This window comes from Hyalella azteca, unplaced genomic scaffold (assembly GCF_000764305.2).
Source record: "Hyalella azteca isolate HAZT.00-mixed unplaced genomic scaffold, Hazt_2.0.2 contig7943, whole genome shotgun sequence".
Taxonomy (NCBI): Eukaryota; Metazoa; Arthropoda; class Malacostraca; order Amphipoda; family Hyalellidae; genus Hyalella; species Hyalella azteca.
Genome location: NW_025938050.1, coordinates 124,412 through 142,028, shown reverse-complemented (window position 1 = coordinate 142,028; position 17,617 = coordinate 124,412). Strand labels below are relative to the sequence as shown.

General features: G+C 41.5%; 1 protein-coding gene across 1 annotated transcript; it reads right to left on the bottom strand.

The window, feature by feature from the left end:
• Window positions 1–124: 124 nt before the first annotated feature.
• LOC108681345 (RUN domain-containing protein 1) lies at window positions 125–16,182 on the bottom strand. The gene is made up of 13 exons (XM_018170366.2): window positions 15,587–16,182; window positions 15,123–15,216; window positions 14,438–14,587; window positions 12,826–12,835; window positions 11,595–11,689; window positions 8,322–8,412; window positions 7,349–7,500; window positions 6,590–6,723; window positions 4,857–5,088; window positions 4,313–4,468; window positions 3,660–3,823; window positions 3,038–3,132; window positions 125–2,882 (listed from the first exon to the last, which is right to left on the bottom strand). The coding sequence occupies exons 1-13, from the start codon at window positions 16,171–16,173 to the stop codon at window positions 2,776–2,778; spliced, it is 2,067 nt and encodes a 688-aa protein (XP_018025855.1). The 5' UTR covers window positions 16,174–16,182; the 3' UTR covers window positions 125–2,775.
• Between the last annotated feature and the right edge of the window lie 1,435 nt (window positions 16,183–17,617).

Here is a 17,617-nt window from a genome sequence, read left to right as displayed (position 1 = left end):
GTAGTGATATTCATTCATGTTGCGCGCCTCGAGCTTCCGTTCATCGGAACTCCATTTTAGAATCAACATTCAGCTGCAGCTGTTAATAACTTAAACATGAGCCTTGGGTAATTAATACGAAGACTAGGCGAAGACTTTATTTTGATAAATAGAATATCCCTATGAGTGACTGACCGTATGTTATGTACGTACACACGATGCTGTTCTTTGGACGCGACCTCAGTTAGCTTAGCTTAGAATGTTACATTACTCTGTAATCCTTTCACTTTAATGAGAAGGATAATTGATAGTTTTCGGACTAGAACACATTAAAATTCATATGGCAAAGGGCATTCTGCTAGCTAACGGCGCAGTTACCTCCCATGTTCATCCAGTTTTTAATAAGATGTTGCAGCGCACGTGATGAGAATTCAAAATGTCACTATGCACAATATTCATCATGGTCGCGAGTCTCTTCATATATACTTATGTACTACACATCCATGTTTCGTCTTCTGGTCTCTAACTTGATGGCACATGGCGCGTCTTACAATGCAATAAAATCAATTAACATAAAACAGCTTATTTCAGGAAACTAAAATGTGACATAGGAACGTGAACACATGAATACTTCAATGGCATGACTAGAGAAGTGGGGCTACTTGACTAAACGAGAACATTCAACGTAACAGAACAACAACTAAACTACGAGTTGCAGGCTGATAGAACGAAACTATTAACTGGCACCAGAAAATGGCAATGGCCATAGCCTCAAGCCGCATAAAATTGTAACTAACGGTTAACACAAGTGGCTTTCTTTAACTGAATAATTCATGATGACCGAACAGTCAGCTTTGCCGCCGTGCTGCAGCACTTCAAGAAGGTAGTCGTGGGGAATGAGGGGCCTGTGTGCCTTCACGAGGTTTTCGCTCAAGTTGTATGCCCTTTACCCGCTACCATCTTTAGTGTTTGAATTCGAAGTGTCGACTTACAAGTCCCATGTAATATATAGCACAACATGACGATTAATTTTGCAGGCTACGAAACAGTTATATATAATTTGTCTTGAAGAATGATCCTCAGGGAGGGAGGCAGCAGTAGCGGAGTGTATATGTTATAAGATGGAGGGACAACAACGATGTTACCGTCACACAAAGTCAGAAGCGTTTCCTCAGGACCGATAAACAATTTATATAAGCCGCAGTTAATGTCGAATCAGTTTAGCTAAGGCCGAACAAGAAACTGCACTGAACTCGCCGCTAGTTACTAAGAACCGTATATTACTGGTTTGAAGTACAACTTGTGGGTTCGATTACCACATGATGACTACCAAGCTGTTATGATTGCGCTAGAAAGATACAGTTCAGTTTTGCTTATAAAATAAATCGTTTCTATTGAATGACAAGTGCTGTGGCGACGTTATCGGCATTGACGGTAGACAAAATAATGGGCAGACATATGCATTAGTGGATACTCGAGTTATACATACATTCAGACAGCTTGAATATGCTCACATATTATAGAGTTATAATCGACAGTTATATAAGAATTATCAAGTGTTAGAACAATTGATAATATGCGTTGAGTAGCAATAAGGAAGAGACCGTAGAATGTAAACTATGATAAGACACGACAGACGTGAAATGCACATCACACTGTCAAAAAAGTAATCAATGGCTCGTGAGGTGAAATATTCAGAGTGCCATCGTGAGAGGAGACTAATTCCTCGTCCATGGACGAAGCGGAACTCATTTTCATGGCTTGGATTTTCATTGCACAAACAAATACTAACTGAAATCTTGAACTGATGCCTCTGGAATGAGTGCACGTTGGGTGGAGAAAATTACGACGCTAAGCGTGAAAAATAAATAAGTCAGAGGGTAGTACCTTTCGAGTGCATCACTAGCGTACTATTTGTAGACTACAAGTGAAGGGAAGTGCGCATAGGTAAGAGAAGTGCAGGCATGGTGTAAGTTACTCGCGTAGTTACTTATTCCTAATGAAAGCACAAAATAGTCATGGGTGCAATTCGGGTAGAGTGAATACAAATGGTATTTGGACATACAGGTGCCATTTTCAAGTACAATATAACGAAATGATCACAATTCCAGCAAAATTCTAAGGTGACAATGATAATGAGAAGTGTATTAGGCGAGACAATAAATACTACTCATGTAAGTAAATTATATTTCTCAACTGCTCGATTTCGATGACGTATGGAGCAGCACTCGGAACTTTTCTTCAGGCACTAAGCTGCATGAATGCCCTGCCGATCGTTCATGTTGCGCGAATGAATATGATAAATGCTCGAGACAAAGCGCTGGATGTTGTCAAGAGAATCAAATCACAATGCGTAGATCTGTTCCCGTTGACTGGCTCGAAGCTATTCAACGAACAGTACAGCGGACTGCAAAGCGAACAAGAGTTCCTTTTATAAATATCTACATTTTCAAAAATTTTCAACACAAAGCGAACTTCTGTCCAATATCTTTCTTCTCAGTATCATCATGAACGTGGAATTAAAGGCTATTTTATTCAAAAATATTTCTGATGCAGAGCAGCTTTACAGTTTTGCTCAAGCGGAACTCAGATGGGAGCAGCGAGTCGTGGGTTTAAACCCCAGCCTACTGCGAACAACCAGCAACGTCGCTTGTATACGGCGCCAACAAAATGGCCGCAGACGCTTTGACCAAAACGAAACCCAATTACCTAATACCTGAGTGGCTCATACATTGAGAAAATAATGTTTCTAGGACGCAGTTGAATTTGGCCACTTGGCTGTGGGCGAGCAGGAAGCTAGAAGGCGTCGTTGATATTGCGCAAGGAGCGCACGGCGAGGTCGGCGGGCAGGTTGAACTGATATTGTTGAAGAGTCTCCAGGGACTTGAATGCGTCCTCAAAACCTGCAATCGGAAATCATTTTCAAATTTCTGATTAAAAATTATTGTAAAAAAATGCAGATTCCTTAAATAAGTAGCACAAAGGTTTCCTTCACTAAAAAATTACTACTCAAGTAAACTTGAAAATTCAAATATCATCAAGCTCAAGTATCGCTTACCAGTCTGTACGACGTAACTCCAGGGCTGGTAACACTTCTGCACGAGCGGCTGACAGCGCAGCAGCAGTCGCAGCCACACCACCAGGCGCTGCTGACTGCACAAGCAGGAAACTCGTTACTTTATAATCATCACTGTAAACTGTGATGACAATACAAACAAAAAACGTTACAGAGTTACACAGTTCGAACGACTAATTGGATTCGCAATGGTTCTTGTTGAATTATTTCTTCATAATGAATATAGATAAGGCATACACAGCGGGGATATAACATCTTAGCCGAATGAAAATCAGCAAAGCTGTGCTGAAACCGTGTTCAAGGCCTGAAAAAGTAAAGCCAATTGCTTGCCGAAGAGCTGGCAATCGCATTCGTTGTGACAAGATTGTCACCAAATTTCAACGAGCTACGTTGAATTTGGGTTCAAATTTTTTAGAAATTCTTCAGTTACATGAAGTTAGAGATCCAGAGCATAGAGTACAGGCACGATTCCTGGGGTCTGTAGTTGGTCATAAAGGAGCAAGAATTTTTTTTTGTTCATTAGGTCATCGAGGGGCGTAAATTCGGTCAGATTTTGATGGTCATGAGGATGAATTTACAAGAAAATTTGCCGTGAGTTACTCACTTGAGAGCCTCTGAGACGAATGCCTTGAAGTGGGAGTCATGGGAGCGCTTGAGGGGCGTATGCGTGGACAAGATGTTCCCTACCGTCGCCAGGAGTGCCCCTTTATGACCGCCTGCAGCGCCCAGCCCCCCACTGCCGCCGCTACGGAGCTCCAGGTTGAAGCTCTGCAAGGGCAGAAAAATCATAGAGCTATGTTCACATTTTTAGGCATTTATTTAAACGATGAATACTGCCTTGCAGGACGAAGTTAGCACATGTGTGAATAAGTCTTTTTCGTGACGAGAAAGGCATTGTTTTGTAAATGAGTATAAATGATTAACAAACGTAAGGCTTATAAGTTATAACTAACATGATGGTGGCAGCGGTCTGGTAATAATGGCACGAGACTAAACTTTGACTAGCCATTAAAATTCATATACTTGGATGAATTAAGAGTGTACGCATAAGTTTTTTTCGTCTTGGTGACCACGAGAGAGCCAGAAAGATGGTTCCCGGACGCACCTGAGAAAGACGGCGGGCAGGGGTGGTGTTGTAGTGGTGGCTCCGATTGAGGTGGTAGTACTGCATCACCACGTACCTGAGAGAGGCGGCGGGCAGGGGTGGTGTTGTAGTGGTGACCACGCTTGAGGTGGTAGTACTGCATCACCACGCACCTGAGAGAGGCGGCGGGCAGGGGTGGTGTTGTAGTGGTGGCCACGCTTGAGGTGGTAGTACTGCATCACGACGTCCCACGCGTGCAGTAACTGCGAGGGCGGCGACCGCGTCGGGAAGCACGACCACGCCGACACCAGACTGCGTCCGCTGCTCGTCTGCAGCGCACAATGTTGAGGATGAGACATCTAACAACTAGTTAACTAGTCAACTAACAACTAGTTAAAATAGCCAACCTCCAGCTAGTAAACCAGACTAACCTCCAGCTAGTTAACTATCCAACCTACATCTAGTAAACCAGATCAACCTATTGCTTAACGAGCAGGCACGCCAAGATGATGCACTCCTATAGCGAACAACCTATAGTGTCCTGGAAATATCAGTTGAGCTGGATATGTATCAAGAACTGGCACCTTCTACTTAGGTATTTCCTTCTTATATGAATTCAATTATTTATTCGTCAATATTTCAACGGTGAAATCATAGAATAGAGAAAAAGGAATAAACGGCGTTTTAAAGAAATATATAATAAAGTAATGGACGTACGGGCATGAGGCCGTGGTGCAGCAGGTCCCTGAGGGCAGGCACGAAGAGCTTCCTGACGGTAAGGGTGACCTGCTGGCTGCTGCAGCGTCGTGCCACGTCCCCTCCCCTCAAGTCCCCCATGGGTTCCTCGCCCCCCACGTCACTGTCGCTGGTGTAGTCGGAGGAGGCGAAGGAGGCGCTCACTTCCTCGGCCAACGTCGCTATCGCCAGCTCAAGGTTGGCACGCAGGTCTCTGAGAGCGGGATATATGGTATAATTCAAGTGTATTAAATAAATACGCATCTATGTTTGCTTTTTATCCATAATAATTATACGAAAAGTCTAACCAGTCACGCTCTAGGGTAGAGTTCTTTAGATCCTTGCTATATTGATAGCCACTCAAAACCCATAAACTTTTGAGAAGCTCTTTTCCCAGTAACTGTTGACAGGTTTTGGTTTTTGGACAGTATATTTGGCTTTCTTGACACTGTTTCAACGAACTGCCTGTTTTTCAACTCAGCCATGTGATCTTCAACTTATACATAGGAAAAAAGTAAGAAAATGATGTGGAGAACATACAAAATGTCCACATCATTATGAGTTGCATCCAGAGGATTTCATTTTCTTCGATCAACAGTAAATGTACAAGGGCAGGGATCTCCAACATCTGCACGGCGATTCGGCCTCAACGGAATTCCGTCATCAAACCTCAAAACAGCGAATTATCCACACAAGCGTCCCTCGGGGCTCCGTTCTGTCACCTGCCCTCTTCAATTAACATTTCCAAAGCACCTCAACCCTCCACCTAACATTAAGATCTTCTCATATTCCGACGATTTCACAATCTTTCTCACCCAGCAACCTACCTACCTCAGCGCTGCGATTTTTTCACTCACCGCAACCTGGAAAATTACAAACATACCTACAAAGCAATCAGCCGCCCAATAATTGACTACGTAAGCTCAATCTGGTCTTCTGTCTCTTCTACCACCAGCACCACCCGCCTGCAAACAGTTCAAAACTCAGCATTGAGAACAATGCTGAGCCGTTTGCCACAATACAACCGCCGAACAACATCTCCACTCCGAATGTCAAATGCTCACCGTCCAGCAACATACGGACCTCCTCCCTGCCCAATACTTCTGCAGTGTCCCAACCCACAACATGTTTGCCACATCACAAGACCGCTTAACCAACCTCGTTTCATAAGAAAAAATCTTTACCCCAAATATATCAATGCTGCTCAGCCTTTACTCCCAATCAACATAAACAGTGCGACCCTTAAAGCAGCCAGTAACACCCTCCACTCCAACGCTGCCATCGGCTCGTACCATCGCCTCGGCTCTCCTCCTCCATTCCCAACAATAGAAAAATCTTAATAATCACTTCCGAGATCTGCAAGACGGACGCTGGCACAACTTCCTTTCGGTCACTGCATACTCCTAAACAGTAAAAAAAAAGCAGAATCAACAACATCAGAAACTTATAGTACAATTGCAGCCATCTCTTCCCGGATGACGTGCCCCACCTCTTGGACTGCCCTAACAACCCAACACCCCTCAGCAGCGTAGGTCTTTGAAGGGACCGCGCTGCGGTTGTAAGTTGGCTCCAGCCAAGGATGGACCAGTGACAACGGAATCGGGCGCGGGGCAACAACAACAAATATTTGAACAATATTATATTAAGTACGTATAATAGTATAATCGTATAGTAGTATTAGTAACTATATTATAAGGTAAACAAAGGTAACTCACCCCCAGTGATGGCCTTTGGCAGACGAAGTGTGGGTTCGGGGAGGCGATGGCCCGCAGCCGAGTTGTGTGAAGCGCAGCATGTCGAGCAGCAACGTCGCCCGGTCCATGAGACGAGCTGTATCATCATGCAGCTGCTGGGGGGAGGAGGGTGTTAAACGAGCGGGGCATGGGTGGGGCATGAGTGAGGCATGGGTGGAGCATGGGTTGGGCATGGGTGGGGGCATGGGTGGGGGCATGGGTGAGGCATGGGCGAGACATGGGTAAAACTTGAGTGAGGCATGGGCGAGGCTAGACACGGGCGTGACATAATCATGACAGCGTGACGTTAGCGTAATGTGAGCGTGACATAAAAATAAAGTGAAAGCGACGTGAGCGATAGCTTTCTTGGATATTGTATATTAACATTCAAACCAATAATAGTCGATGTACAACATCAAAGTTGAAAGTGAATGTCATTGGTGAACAGCGAAGGGCTGTTCGAAAGTAAAGGGCTAATCAAGAAGACCTAAAAGTACTATGTAATATAAGGTATAATACTTCTAGGTACTCCGGCTACAAGTCCATCACTGATCGTTGACGTACGTTGTATATCAACTAGTGTTCCAACATGCCCCAGAAAATTAAACAAGTTTTCAGTGGTCTGCCAGCTTAATTCTTATCACTAATCGTAAACATTTTTAGCTATAATGACACACTGACAAATGAGCTCATATGCCTTCAGATGGCTACAAGAGATGGTGAAGACGTATTCATGCTCACTTGCTGCTTTTCTTTGCTGGTGTTTGGAGTGGACGAAGACTTTGGTCTGCGCGGAGCATTCGTCTTCTTGGGCGTGAGCTGGTCGCCGTGACCTCCACACTGGCACTTGGATGGCGACAGGAGGCCAGGTGGTACCTTCCTCTGGTCGTCGTCTGCACAAATGGATATTCATTAGGCACTAAATAAATAAGATTAGGCATGTTCCTAAATAAGATGCGCCAGTGAGTTCTGTATACTATGTTTCGTTAAACCTGCTTGTGCGTCCAAGCACAACAGTTTAGGCCCAGGAGAATAGGATTAGATTTGCGACAGGAGGGAGGGGCGTGACTTGGAAGCAGCGAATCAGCGTGGCAGTGATCGGAGCCGTACAGAGCTCCTGATTATATCTGAAGACGTGATGCACGTGAGCACGTCAAATGTTTCCGGAAGCCTTCCGCGTGTTGCACATTTTATACGTTTGCCTGTACCTGTATACAAGTTACGTGTCTCATGTTTTGTTGTGCCTGCATACAAGTTACGTGTTTGATGTTTCGTTGTGCCTACATACAATTCAAGTGTCCCCTCATATCATATTTTCTGAGCACATTCAACACTGAACTAGAATGTAAACAAATGAAGGATCGTCTACCACCGACATCTTGGTAACAAGTACTTGGAGCGGGGTATTTTAAATTCATTCCGTCAAGACTCGAGAGGCTTGAGGTAAGTCTTAACTTAATTCAAGTCTTCGCGCAAGCTACAACGAACTGACGTTATTTGTATTGAATTAACACCTGAAGTATCAGCAGCCATACACACGATTTACTTCCCATTTACGTATGCGCCCAAACTTCCTACCTGCGCGCGAGTCGAGTGTTTCTATTCGATTGAATGGTTGAAAGTTTCTATGCGAAATTGGTCAATATGTACAAGGACAGCTGACGATGCTTTTGATTCAAAGTCCTAATAAGAAGATTAATTTATAGAGCATTACCTTGTAAGAAGTCAATGAATCTCTCGAGGTCACCAATCTGCGTCTGCAGCTGAGACACAAGCTGCTCCTTCATCTTGAGGGGGTTGATGAGCTGCAGTGTTGGGGGGCATGCGGTTAGTGTAGTTAGTGGGGGTTAACAAACCAATTACCAAAGAATATCTCAATGCTTTCAAGTCAATGCACGGATTAATGGGAACTACTGTTTAATTTTCTGGCTACTTTCATTGCTTTTAAATTCTTGTTAATGGGAACTAAAATAACCAATAATAAAAAGAGCGAAAGATGTTACTTAACAAGCCATTAATACCCTTGAAGTATATATAATACACTGAGAGAAATGAGTGAGACTTTGTACAAATTTCGAGTTTCTATTTGGCGCTTGTACCAATCATCCTGACCAAGTTTGGTTGGAGAAAGGGCGTATCAGTGATACATGGAAAAAGTGTGCCAAAATATGCACAATATGACAAATCCATGTTTTTTGGTGCAAAACTACAACAGCATTGAAAGACATGCAACCACCAGGCTCAACATGAGCCACAACCAGGGTTGGCAATGATTAAATCATGTGATTAAATCACTTGATTTTTTATAAAAAAATCATGATTTTTTTTTATTTTTTCGATTTTTTCATATATTTAAATATATTGAGTGGCATTCTTTAATTTATATTGAGGTATTGTTATTCATGGTTTAGTATAAATGTACCATGAATGATAAATTGGTATATAAACTTGTTGCCTTTAGTGTGTATTAGGTTCCAATAAATTGAATGTTTTTGGTACAGAGGTATAAAGTGTGCAATATATTGTACGTAGCTAGCAGCTTAGCTAATTCTTTTAAGGCTATAAGTAGTCTTTAACTATTTGACTATTTGTTGTATATTGATGACAATATACAATTTAAATGTGTTAGCTAGCTTATACAGGGTGGGGCAGAACTGATTGAACAGTTTTGAGGCAAAATAAATTAGTAATGGAGGTACATAAAGAAGAAAGTTTATTTTCCTCAAGATTAGCATAACATACCATTTAAAATACTTATGCTTTGAAACAATATCAGGAAGATTGGGTTTGTTAGCTGCATCACACTGTTGGAGTCGTTCTCGGAAGTTTTCTACAGCGCGTTCACACATATGGCGAGGTATGGCCATAACCTCTGCTACAATAATCCATTCCCTTAGCTGTGGTAGGGTGAAAGGGAAACTTCTGAACACCTTTCTTTTAGATGTCCCCAAAGAAAAAAATCGCAAATGCTCAAATCAGGTGACCTCGTAGGCCACTGTAAATCACGCCTCAGAGTCTGGGAACATGCGTTTCAAAACATTGAGTGACATTCGGGCCGTGTGAGCTGTAGCCCCATCCTGCTGGAACCACACATCTCCCAATGCTTCATTTTCAACAATGTTTTCCATCCTGGGCTGCAAGAAATTTTGCAACATTGCAGCATAGCGATCGGAATTCACTGTTACGGTTACTCCCTCCTCTGAGAACAACTCCAACTGTGTGTTGCAGCTAACAGCCCCCATTTTCCAGATATTGTTTTTTGAAACATAAGTATTCTAAATGGTATGTTATGCTAACCTCTAGGAAAATAAACTTTCTTCTTTATGTACCTCCATTACTCTATTATTTTACCTCAAAACTGCTCAATTGGCTCTGCCCCACCCTGTATATTGAGAGGTTGAGATTGTATTGACCTTTTAGGCAATTAGAAAGATTTTCCACCCTGATACGCGTATTCTAATTAAATATTTAATTTCAATCTTTAAATATGCGAATTTGAAACTAGAAACAAAACAATTACAATTATAAGATTATATGTAAAATAATTAAATGCAGTGAATGGATATAAAATATTTGAATTGTGCACATGTTTATTTCAAACGGTGTTAGTTTTTCTCATAACTCAAGTCTCGTTTCAAGTCGTATGAGGTTTGTTTGGTTATCGTTCAGTTTATGTTTAGCATTGGTTTATTGGTCTGAATTAAATGGGAACAGTGCAGTCAGTCACTCAGTCACTACTAGTCGGTCTGTATAGAGGGTAGAGTCTGGTAGATTTATAGGACATAAAACTAGTAGATCTATTGATCACTTAGTTCAGTGCACTGTGCTATCAGCTACCTATCTGTTATGTGACTCTTTAATGTTTAGAAGATCTGCATTCCTGAAGTGTTTTTGTATATTGAAGCCAGTTAAATGGTCAATATTTACCTCATTACTTTGCTCCATACAAACTTTACAAAGCTAATGAATAGACTTATCAATAATTGTTTACCCAAAAATCCCTAAGTGGTAAACACCACCTTGGCCTGTTGGCCATTATTGAAGGCAATAAGTGCCCTTTTTAGCCACCCATTATGACCCATATACTGTTATTGTTAGTAGGCTAATTGCAACATAAAAAATAACACTTCAAAAAGACAAAAAAGCTGAAAAAATCAAAAAAATCAAATAAATAAAAAAAAATCATGAAAAAATAAAAAAAATCATTGATTTTTTATTTTTTTTTATTTTTTTAAAAAAATTAAAAAAATCGCCAACCCTGGCCACAACAGTGCTAATATCGCGTTAATGTTATTGCCACATTCATTTTAATGCAACAGTAATGTTAGTGAGTATCCAGGGCTACGGTCATGGATATAGTGTTCGACAAAGCCGAGTTATTCATCTGTCATGAAATTGTAAGCCATAAATGAACAAATTAGCACAGCAGCCATCGTCTCGCGTTGATATATAACGAAATAAGTTTATTATAAACAAATTGCGTGCTTAAAAATTTCCGGTACGAGTGAATAATCCTTTATTAAACTGGTGTCGACACAGAGTGCGACACCAAGTACAAGTTCTACATATACATCAGGTAGGAGATGATTAAATAAAACGTTGATTATGTATGTTGTTACATGGACACAAGCACATGATGGTAGCATGCCCATCTCCCTATACAAAACAACAGTACCAGAAACATCATGTACTTGCAATATAAAATGCACACCTAGCGATTTCTTCTCTTTCGACATATGCATAAGGCAAACAAGGCTGTCTCCCGACATCAAAGTGTCTCGAAATAACGACATTGGCAGACGTAGCGGCCGACATCTAGTCAAATATTGCTGGGTTTATCATGAAAATTTGCCAGTGATTAACTGACGGAGTTAGAAACTTTACTATATTGATTATTTTTGCCCTTGGAATTCATGATTATAAGTTAAGGCACGCAGTTAAATCCCACGCAACAGGCAAGATGCATGCACCCAACAGGAGGCCTCACCTGCTTCACGCAGGCGTCCACCTGGCGTCGCAGGTCCTCTACGGAGAGCTGCCCGAGGTTCTCAACGTCAAGCGGCAGCTTACCCTTCAGCTGATCTGCAATGCCAGCGTGGTGTAAAATGGGGCTCATAATATAATATTACACGATATGATAGAACTATGGAGCGTTATTACCAGTGTGTTCTGTAAAATTATTCTCCCTTTCGAATTAATGCATCTATGAACCCCTGTTACCTATGCATGTTAACTTTCTGCTCTTTAAGGACAATAAAGATACTTGCAATAATGACTACGATGATAGTATCGATGATAACATTGGGACAAGAGAGACAGTAATAACGAGAACGATGATAGTACCGATGATAACATTAGGACAAGAGAGACAGTAATAACGAGAACGATGATAGTACCGATGATAACATTACGACAAGAGAGACAGTAATAACGAGAACGATGATAGTACCGATGATAACATTACGACAACAAACATAGCAATAATGACTACGATGATAGTACCGATGATAACATTACGACAACAAACATAGCAATAATGACTACGATGATAGTACCGATGATAACATTACGACAACAAACATAGCAATAATGACTACGATGATAGTACCGATGATAACATTACGACAACAAACATAGCAATAATGACTACGATGATAGTACCGATGATAACATTACGACAACAAACATAGCAATAATGACTNCCAGCATTTGCATCAGCATATGCACCAGCATTTGCATCAGCATATGCACCAGCATTTGCATCAGCATATGCACCAGCATTTGCATCAGCATATGCACCAGCATTTGCATCAGCATATGCACCAGCATTTGCACCAGCGCACTACCATAATCTGCACCAGCGCACCAACCACCAGACGTAAGCTTTTACAAATCAGTTCGCGCTTCGTGGCTTAAGAGAATAACGAGAGGCGGCAATCAAAACATCTAAAGCTCCTCAGTGGATGAAGCTTAGGCTGGACACCATCACCTAAAGAACTGAGTAACGAGAGATCCTCCAATGTACACAAGGTGTTAATTATGCAGCTGCTGGCCTTGGCAACGGCATCTGTAAACGACGTGTATACGAACTTGACGTACATACATAAAGGCTGAGCAGTGAACAGTTGTGCTAAAGGCACAGCTGCTCACTGCATCATACACCTGACGCAACAGCTGTGCAGGATAACGCGCGCGAGCCTCGCACAAAAATCGCGCACCTTGTTTCAGCTTTGATACGAATTCGTTTTGAGAATTCTTCACATTAATGTCTTTCATAACAATGGCTGCTGCAGCAGTAAGTAAGTTTAAATATGATTTCAGCATTTAACAAGCCTAACGTTTCTGCAATTCATTGTTAGAGTCTGAACGTGAATTCATGCATTGAGTTCACGCACAGCTTGGCAACTACCGTATCCTGGATAGATAGACATAGGATACCTAAATACAAATCCTAAATACTTCTTTCAAATACTTAAAATCGTATCCTCAATACATACACATATAGCATAGATAAATAATCATCCCAAAAAACAAGGCAGGTCACAGGGCTGCTGTAAAATTTACAGGCAAGTGTCTCACGGTCACCTCTGATGTGTCAATTCTGTCTCTTATCCTCACGCAACAGCGAGACATTTCCCATATCTAGAGATAAAATATTATGAATTAATTTTTTTAAGCAGCGAGTTCGAGGCGAGTGTTTTAGCACATCCTGAGAGCTTGTGTTATCGGGCCGGCTATCATTTCTTCTGACGAGTTTTCCGCAACTTAGTGCTCTATTTTGTGCGCTTGAAATTACATGATAATAGTAAATATTTGATGCTAAAATACAGAAAAGCTTATCATGGCACGTAAGATTGCACACCACTTGCCTTAATATAAGATCCCATTGATATGTCATGTGGATGAATGAGATTCAAGCGAAAATTGCAAGTGAGAAATTAAAGTATATATCCTGTTATTTCTTATAATAGTTCATTGGTTTGTATACAGAAACCAATTTACGTAAGAAAAATAGTCTATTCAGTCTCTCATTAGCTAATAGTTTGAGAATGTAATTAATCTTTCTTGGATTTGAAAGAAAACGAGTTATTTAGTGCAGTTAGTTTCCTACGAAGTGGTGTACCGAAAGTTACCGTCATAAAACAAAGAATCAAACACCTATCGCGTCTGAGGTACCTACACAAATTTATTAGCAAGACCACAATAATTATAGTTCACGAAACTGGCGCCAGACAGAAAATAGGATTAGAACCATTTGGAAGAGAACTATCGTGTGAAAAAAAAATAATTCAAGTCTAAAATAAGGCTACGGGGAAAATATGAGTAAGATTAAAGCACGAGTAAGGATAAAGAAATGAATGATAAGGCCTATGCCTCAATGACCACAATAATTGTCTTTCACGAAACTGGCGTGAAACAGAAAACAGGCGTACTTATAAAGGTCATTCACAAGAGAACTATCGTGAGGCAAAAATAAATGTAAGTGTAAAATAAGGCTACGGGGTAAATATGGGTAAGGTTAAAGCAAGAGTAAGGGCAAAGAAATGAATGATAAGGCCCAGCCCATTCAAGGACGATATCGTTAGACAGAAAATTAGGATAAGGATAAAATAGGAATCATCGTAAAATAAGGGTCACATAAAACAAAAAAGTAAAATAGGGAGGGACGGTAAAGCCCCTCAAAATGAGGACTAAAGGGTAAAATAAGAAGGTTAAAGCCCCTTAAATAAGGTTTATGGTAAAACTAAAGGGTAAAACAAGAAGGTCAAGTCCCTCAAAATGAGGTTTATGTTAAAACTAGAGGGTAAACAGAAAGGTAATGTGACTCACTGAGGTAGAGCACTGGCGCACGGCCTGCCTGGTGTGCTCGATGGCGCGTAGGTCAGGGATGCCGCGGTCAGCGAACTCCTCGAGCTCCTTCAGCAGCGCCTCCTTCTCTCCTGCCTCAGCGTTGATGATTTGCTTCAGCCGGAACTGAACCTGCAGTCACGCAAGATATGTGACGGCAGGTACGTTAATACGTTATGACGTGACGTTAGGTACATTACGACGTGACGTAAGGTACGTTAATACGTTATGACGTGACGTTAGGTACATTACGACGTGACGTAAGGTACGTTAATACGTTACGACGTGACGTTAGGTACATTACGACGTGACGTTGACGTGACGTCAGGTACATTACGACGTGACGTCAGGTACATTACGACGTGACGTCAGGTACATTACGACGTGACGTCAGGTACGTTAATACGTTACGCCGTGACGTTAGGTACATTACGACGTGACGTCAGGTACGTTAATACGTTACGACGTGACGTTAGGTACATTACGACGTGACGTCACGTACATTACGACGTGACCAGCCGAGACTGCACCCGTCGTGCGGTACATTAGAAGTTGACAAACTAAAACTGGATCTATCACGACGTAAGATACGTGACGTCAAGTATGTAACATCGTGTTATGACATAAAATACGTTACGATGAAGTGAGTGCTATAAGCCACACGTACCTGAGCAAAGTGCGAGGTGAGGGACATGAGGGAAGAGTTCAGCTGCTCCTGTTCCTCCTCCAACTCCCGCAGCCGCCCCACCTCACTGCGCGACCTGAGGGTGGAGACAGCACAATACATCGCACTTAAGGAGCTATTACACTTTGGAATAAATAACACTTCAGGATACCACCCACTTTATATTAAATAAAATAATACCGAAAAAAAATCACACTTCAAGGTATTTCACACATCAGTGTTCATCACACATAGGATATTTTACATGCAAATGGATATGTTACACATAGAATACGTCACACATAGGATATGTCATACTCCATACATAGGATATACATCACAGATATATCATGTTGAGATGGATTTAAATGTTTTGGTCTTTCCCAATTTTGTTAACAAGCTGAATATTTCCAAGCAGAAAGAAAGAACCAAGAGACCTTCATATTAAGTAGGATAGGATGACTGACCTGCCAAGCTCCTCAAAGGAGCAGATGGATTGTTCATCCTCATCATTTGGGGCACCAAGGGGAGGCCAGCGTTCACCAGTAGGGCGCTCCCAGCCCTCCCAGTCATCCTCCTCAAAGTCAGCAGGTCCTCGGGAGGAGCAGGTGGGGTAGTCGCTGCTGCCATCAGCCTTGTGTGCTGGTGAGAATCCTGACAGTGGCGATGCTCGGCCCTCTGATCCTACCACCTCCTTGTTGCTCTCAAAGGACTCCATGCGGTCACGTTGCCATGTCCCACCCATCCTCTTGACAGGCTGAGGTGGCAAGCACCGGCTAACCTTCTCTCGTAACTCAGCACCGTACCAGTCCCGCTCCGACTTGTGGCCTTCAGCGCCATTCTCTGAGCCACTGCCATCGCTCCTCAACATAAAGTCATCAGTATCAGCAGTGAGCATTTGTTCTTTCCATGTCCTGTTAGTCTTGTCAGTGTCCCTCATCTGGTCGGCTGGTGGAGGTGTACTGCATTGATGTGCAGTTGCTTTACTACTTCTATCATGAACAAATTTGTTAAAACTGTCATCATAAGTTATGGAAGATTCTACTGTGCTCATGTTGACCTGCAAACCAATTGAAATTTCATACATACAAAAATATCTTCAGTGAATTTCATACATACATAAATTGTTAAAAAAATCTGAGCATGCAATCAAATTTTGATAGCATCTGAGAAAATATACCTAGCACTTTCTGCTTACTGTAAACCCCAGGTTAATTATGGTAAATACTTATCAGTACTCTTCTATTCAACCTTGACTGATACAAGAAGACTCCTGCGCATTGTCAGTTTAATGCATTCCGAAGTGACTTGATCAATTTTTTTACAGTATGAAAAATGGCAAAGTAGTACTTTTGCTTGCAATTCCAGAAAATCACACAAGGAACTATCATTTTCAAACACATTTTTTGGAAAATTTGGCCTGCTCTCCCAGAATGGCAGAGAGATATACAAATTTGGAAGGAAGTTTTTAGACAGCATTGAATTTAAGTGATTTGATAGGTGAACAGGTATAAACATTTACTAGATTAGGAGACACAAAGGGGGATTCTAGGAGAGGTGGTATGCACTTGCTCAGTCATTTTCAGGAATTTGGAATTTTTTTTTTATAATTGCTCATAACAATGTTTGCTTTGGATGTGATTTTTTTTTAAATCACTATAGCAAAATTGTTCAACTTTCCTTCATTTTAACCATGGAAATTAAACAAGGGCCATAAAAATGGGTTAAATCATCAGTAAGCACAGACATTTTTTTGCTCATTCACAGGAGGACTTTGCCTAATTTTCCAGTTTTGGCTTAATTGCTGCAACAGAATTTTCCAATCAGATAAGTTATGACATTAGTTTTGTTTCATATTGGTTGGAATTCTAGAACAGTGCATAAAGCTTGTCATTTTTGGGTGGATGCATGTCCATCCAGAGTGTGATTGGTTGTGGTATCATCCAATCCAGACTGATAGGTTATGGGACTATGATGTCATCCTCTCCAGACTGTGATTGGTTGTGGGATTGTGATGTCATCCTCTCCAGACTGTGATTGGTTGTGGGATTGTGATGTCATCCTCTCCAGACTGTGATTGGTTGTGGGATTGTGATGTCATCCTCTCCAGACTGTGATTGGTTGTGTTCAAACCCACACCCCTCTGCTCCAATCTAGGTCCTCTGAACTTCAAACACTGGGCCCAAAAATGAAAAGAATGTCATCACATGTCAAACTCGCAAAGTGCCTCTTTACATTTGGACTATAGAGCATATGTCAACTCAGCCCAGCCAGGTATGGACTTCTTTTTATTACTGAAATCTGGTGGCTGTCTCCAAGGTGAAAAAACTTCCACTACATTTGGAATTTTACAGCCTGATCTTCTAATCTGGAATATTGAAAATGGGAGAAATTTTTCAAAGGACATGGTTAATGCCTATAGTTTTACAGACTCTGCTTGAAATATTTGGGTAAAAATAGGCAATTTTTCTTATTATTTTCCACTGCAGAAATTGAGA

Bases quoted from the DNA above. Each gene is read 5' to 3' on its own strand.
- LOC108681345 (XM_018170366.2), bottom strand. From the start codon at position 16,173: ATGAGCACAGTAGAATCTTCCATAACTTATGATGACAGTTTTAACAAA. The intron at 7,501-8,321 runs GTAATGCTCTAT...CCATTTGTGCAG, and splicing joins ATTCATTGACTTCTTACAAG to ACGACGACCAGAGGAAGGTA. The intron at 4,469-4,856 runs GTACGTCCATTA...TGTGCGCTGCAG, and splicing joins TGCACCACGGCCTCATGCCC to ACGAGCAGCGGACGCAGTCT.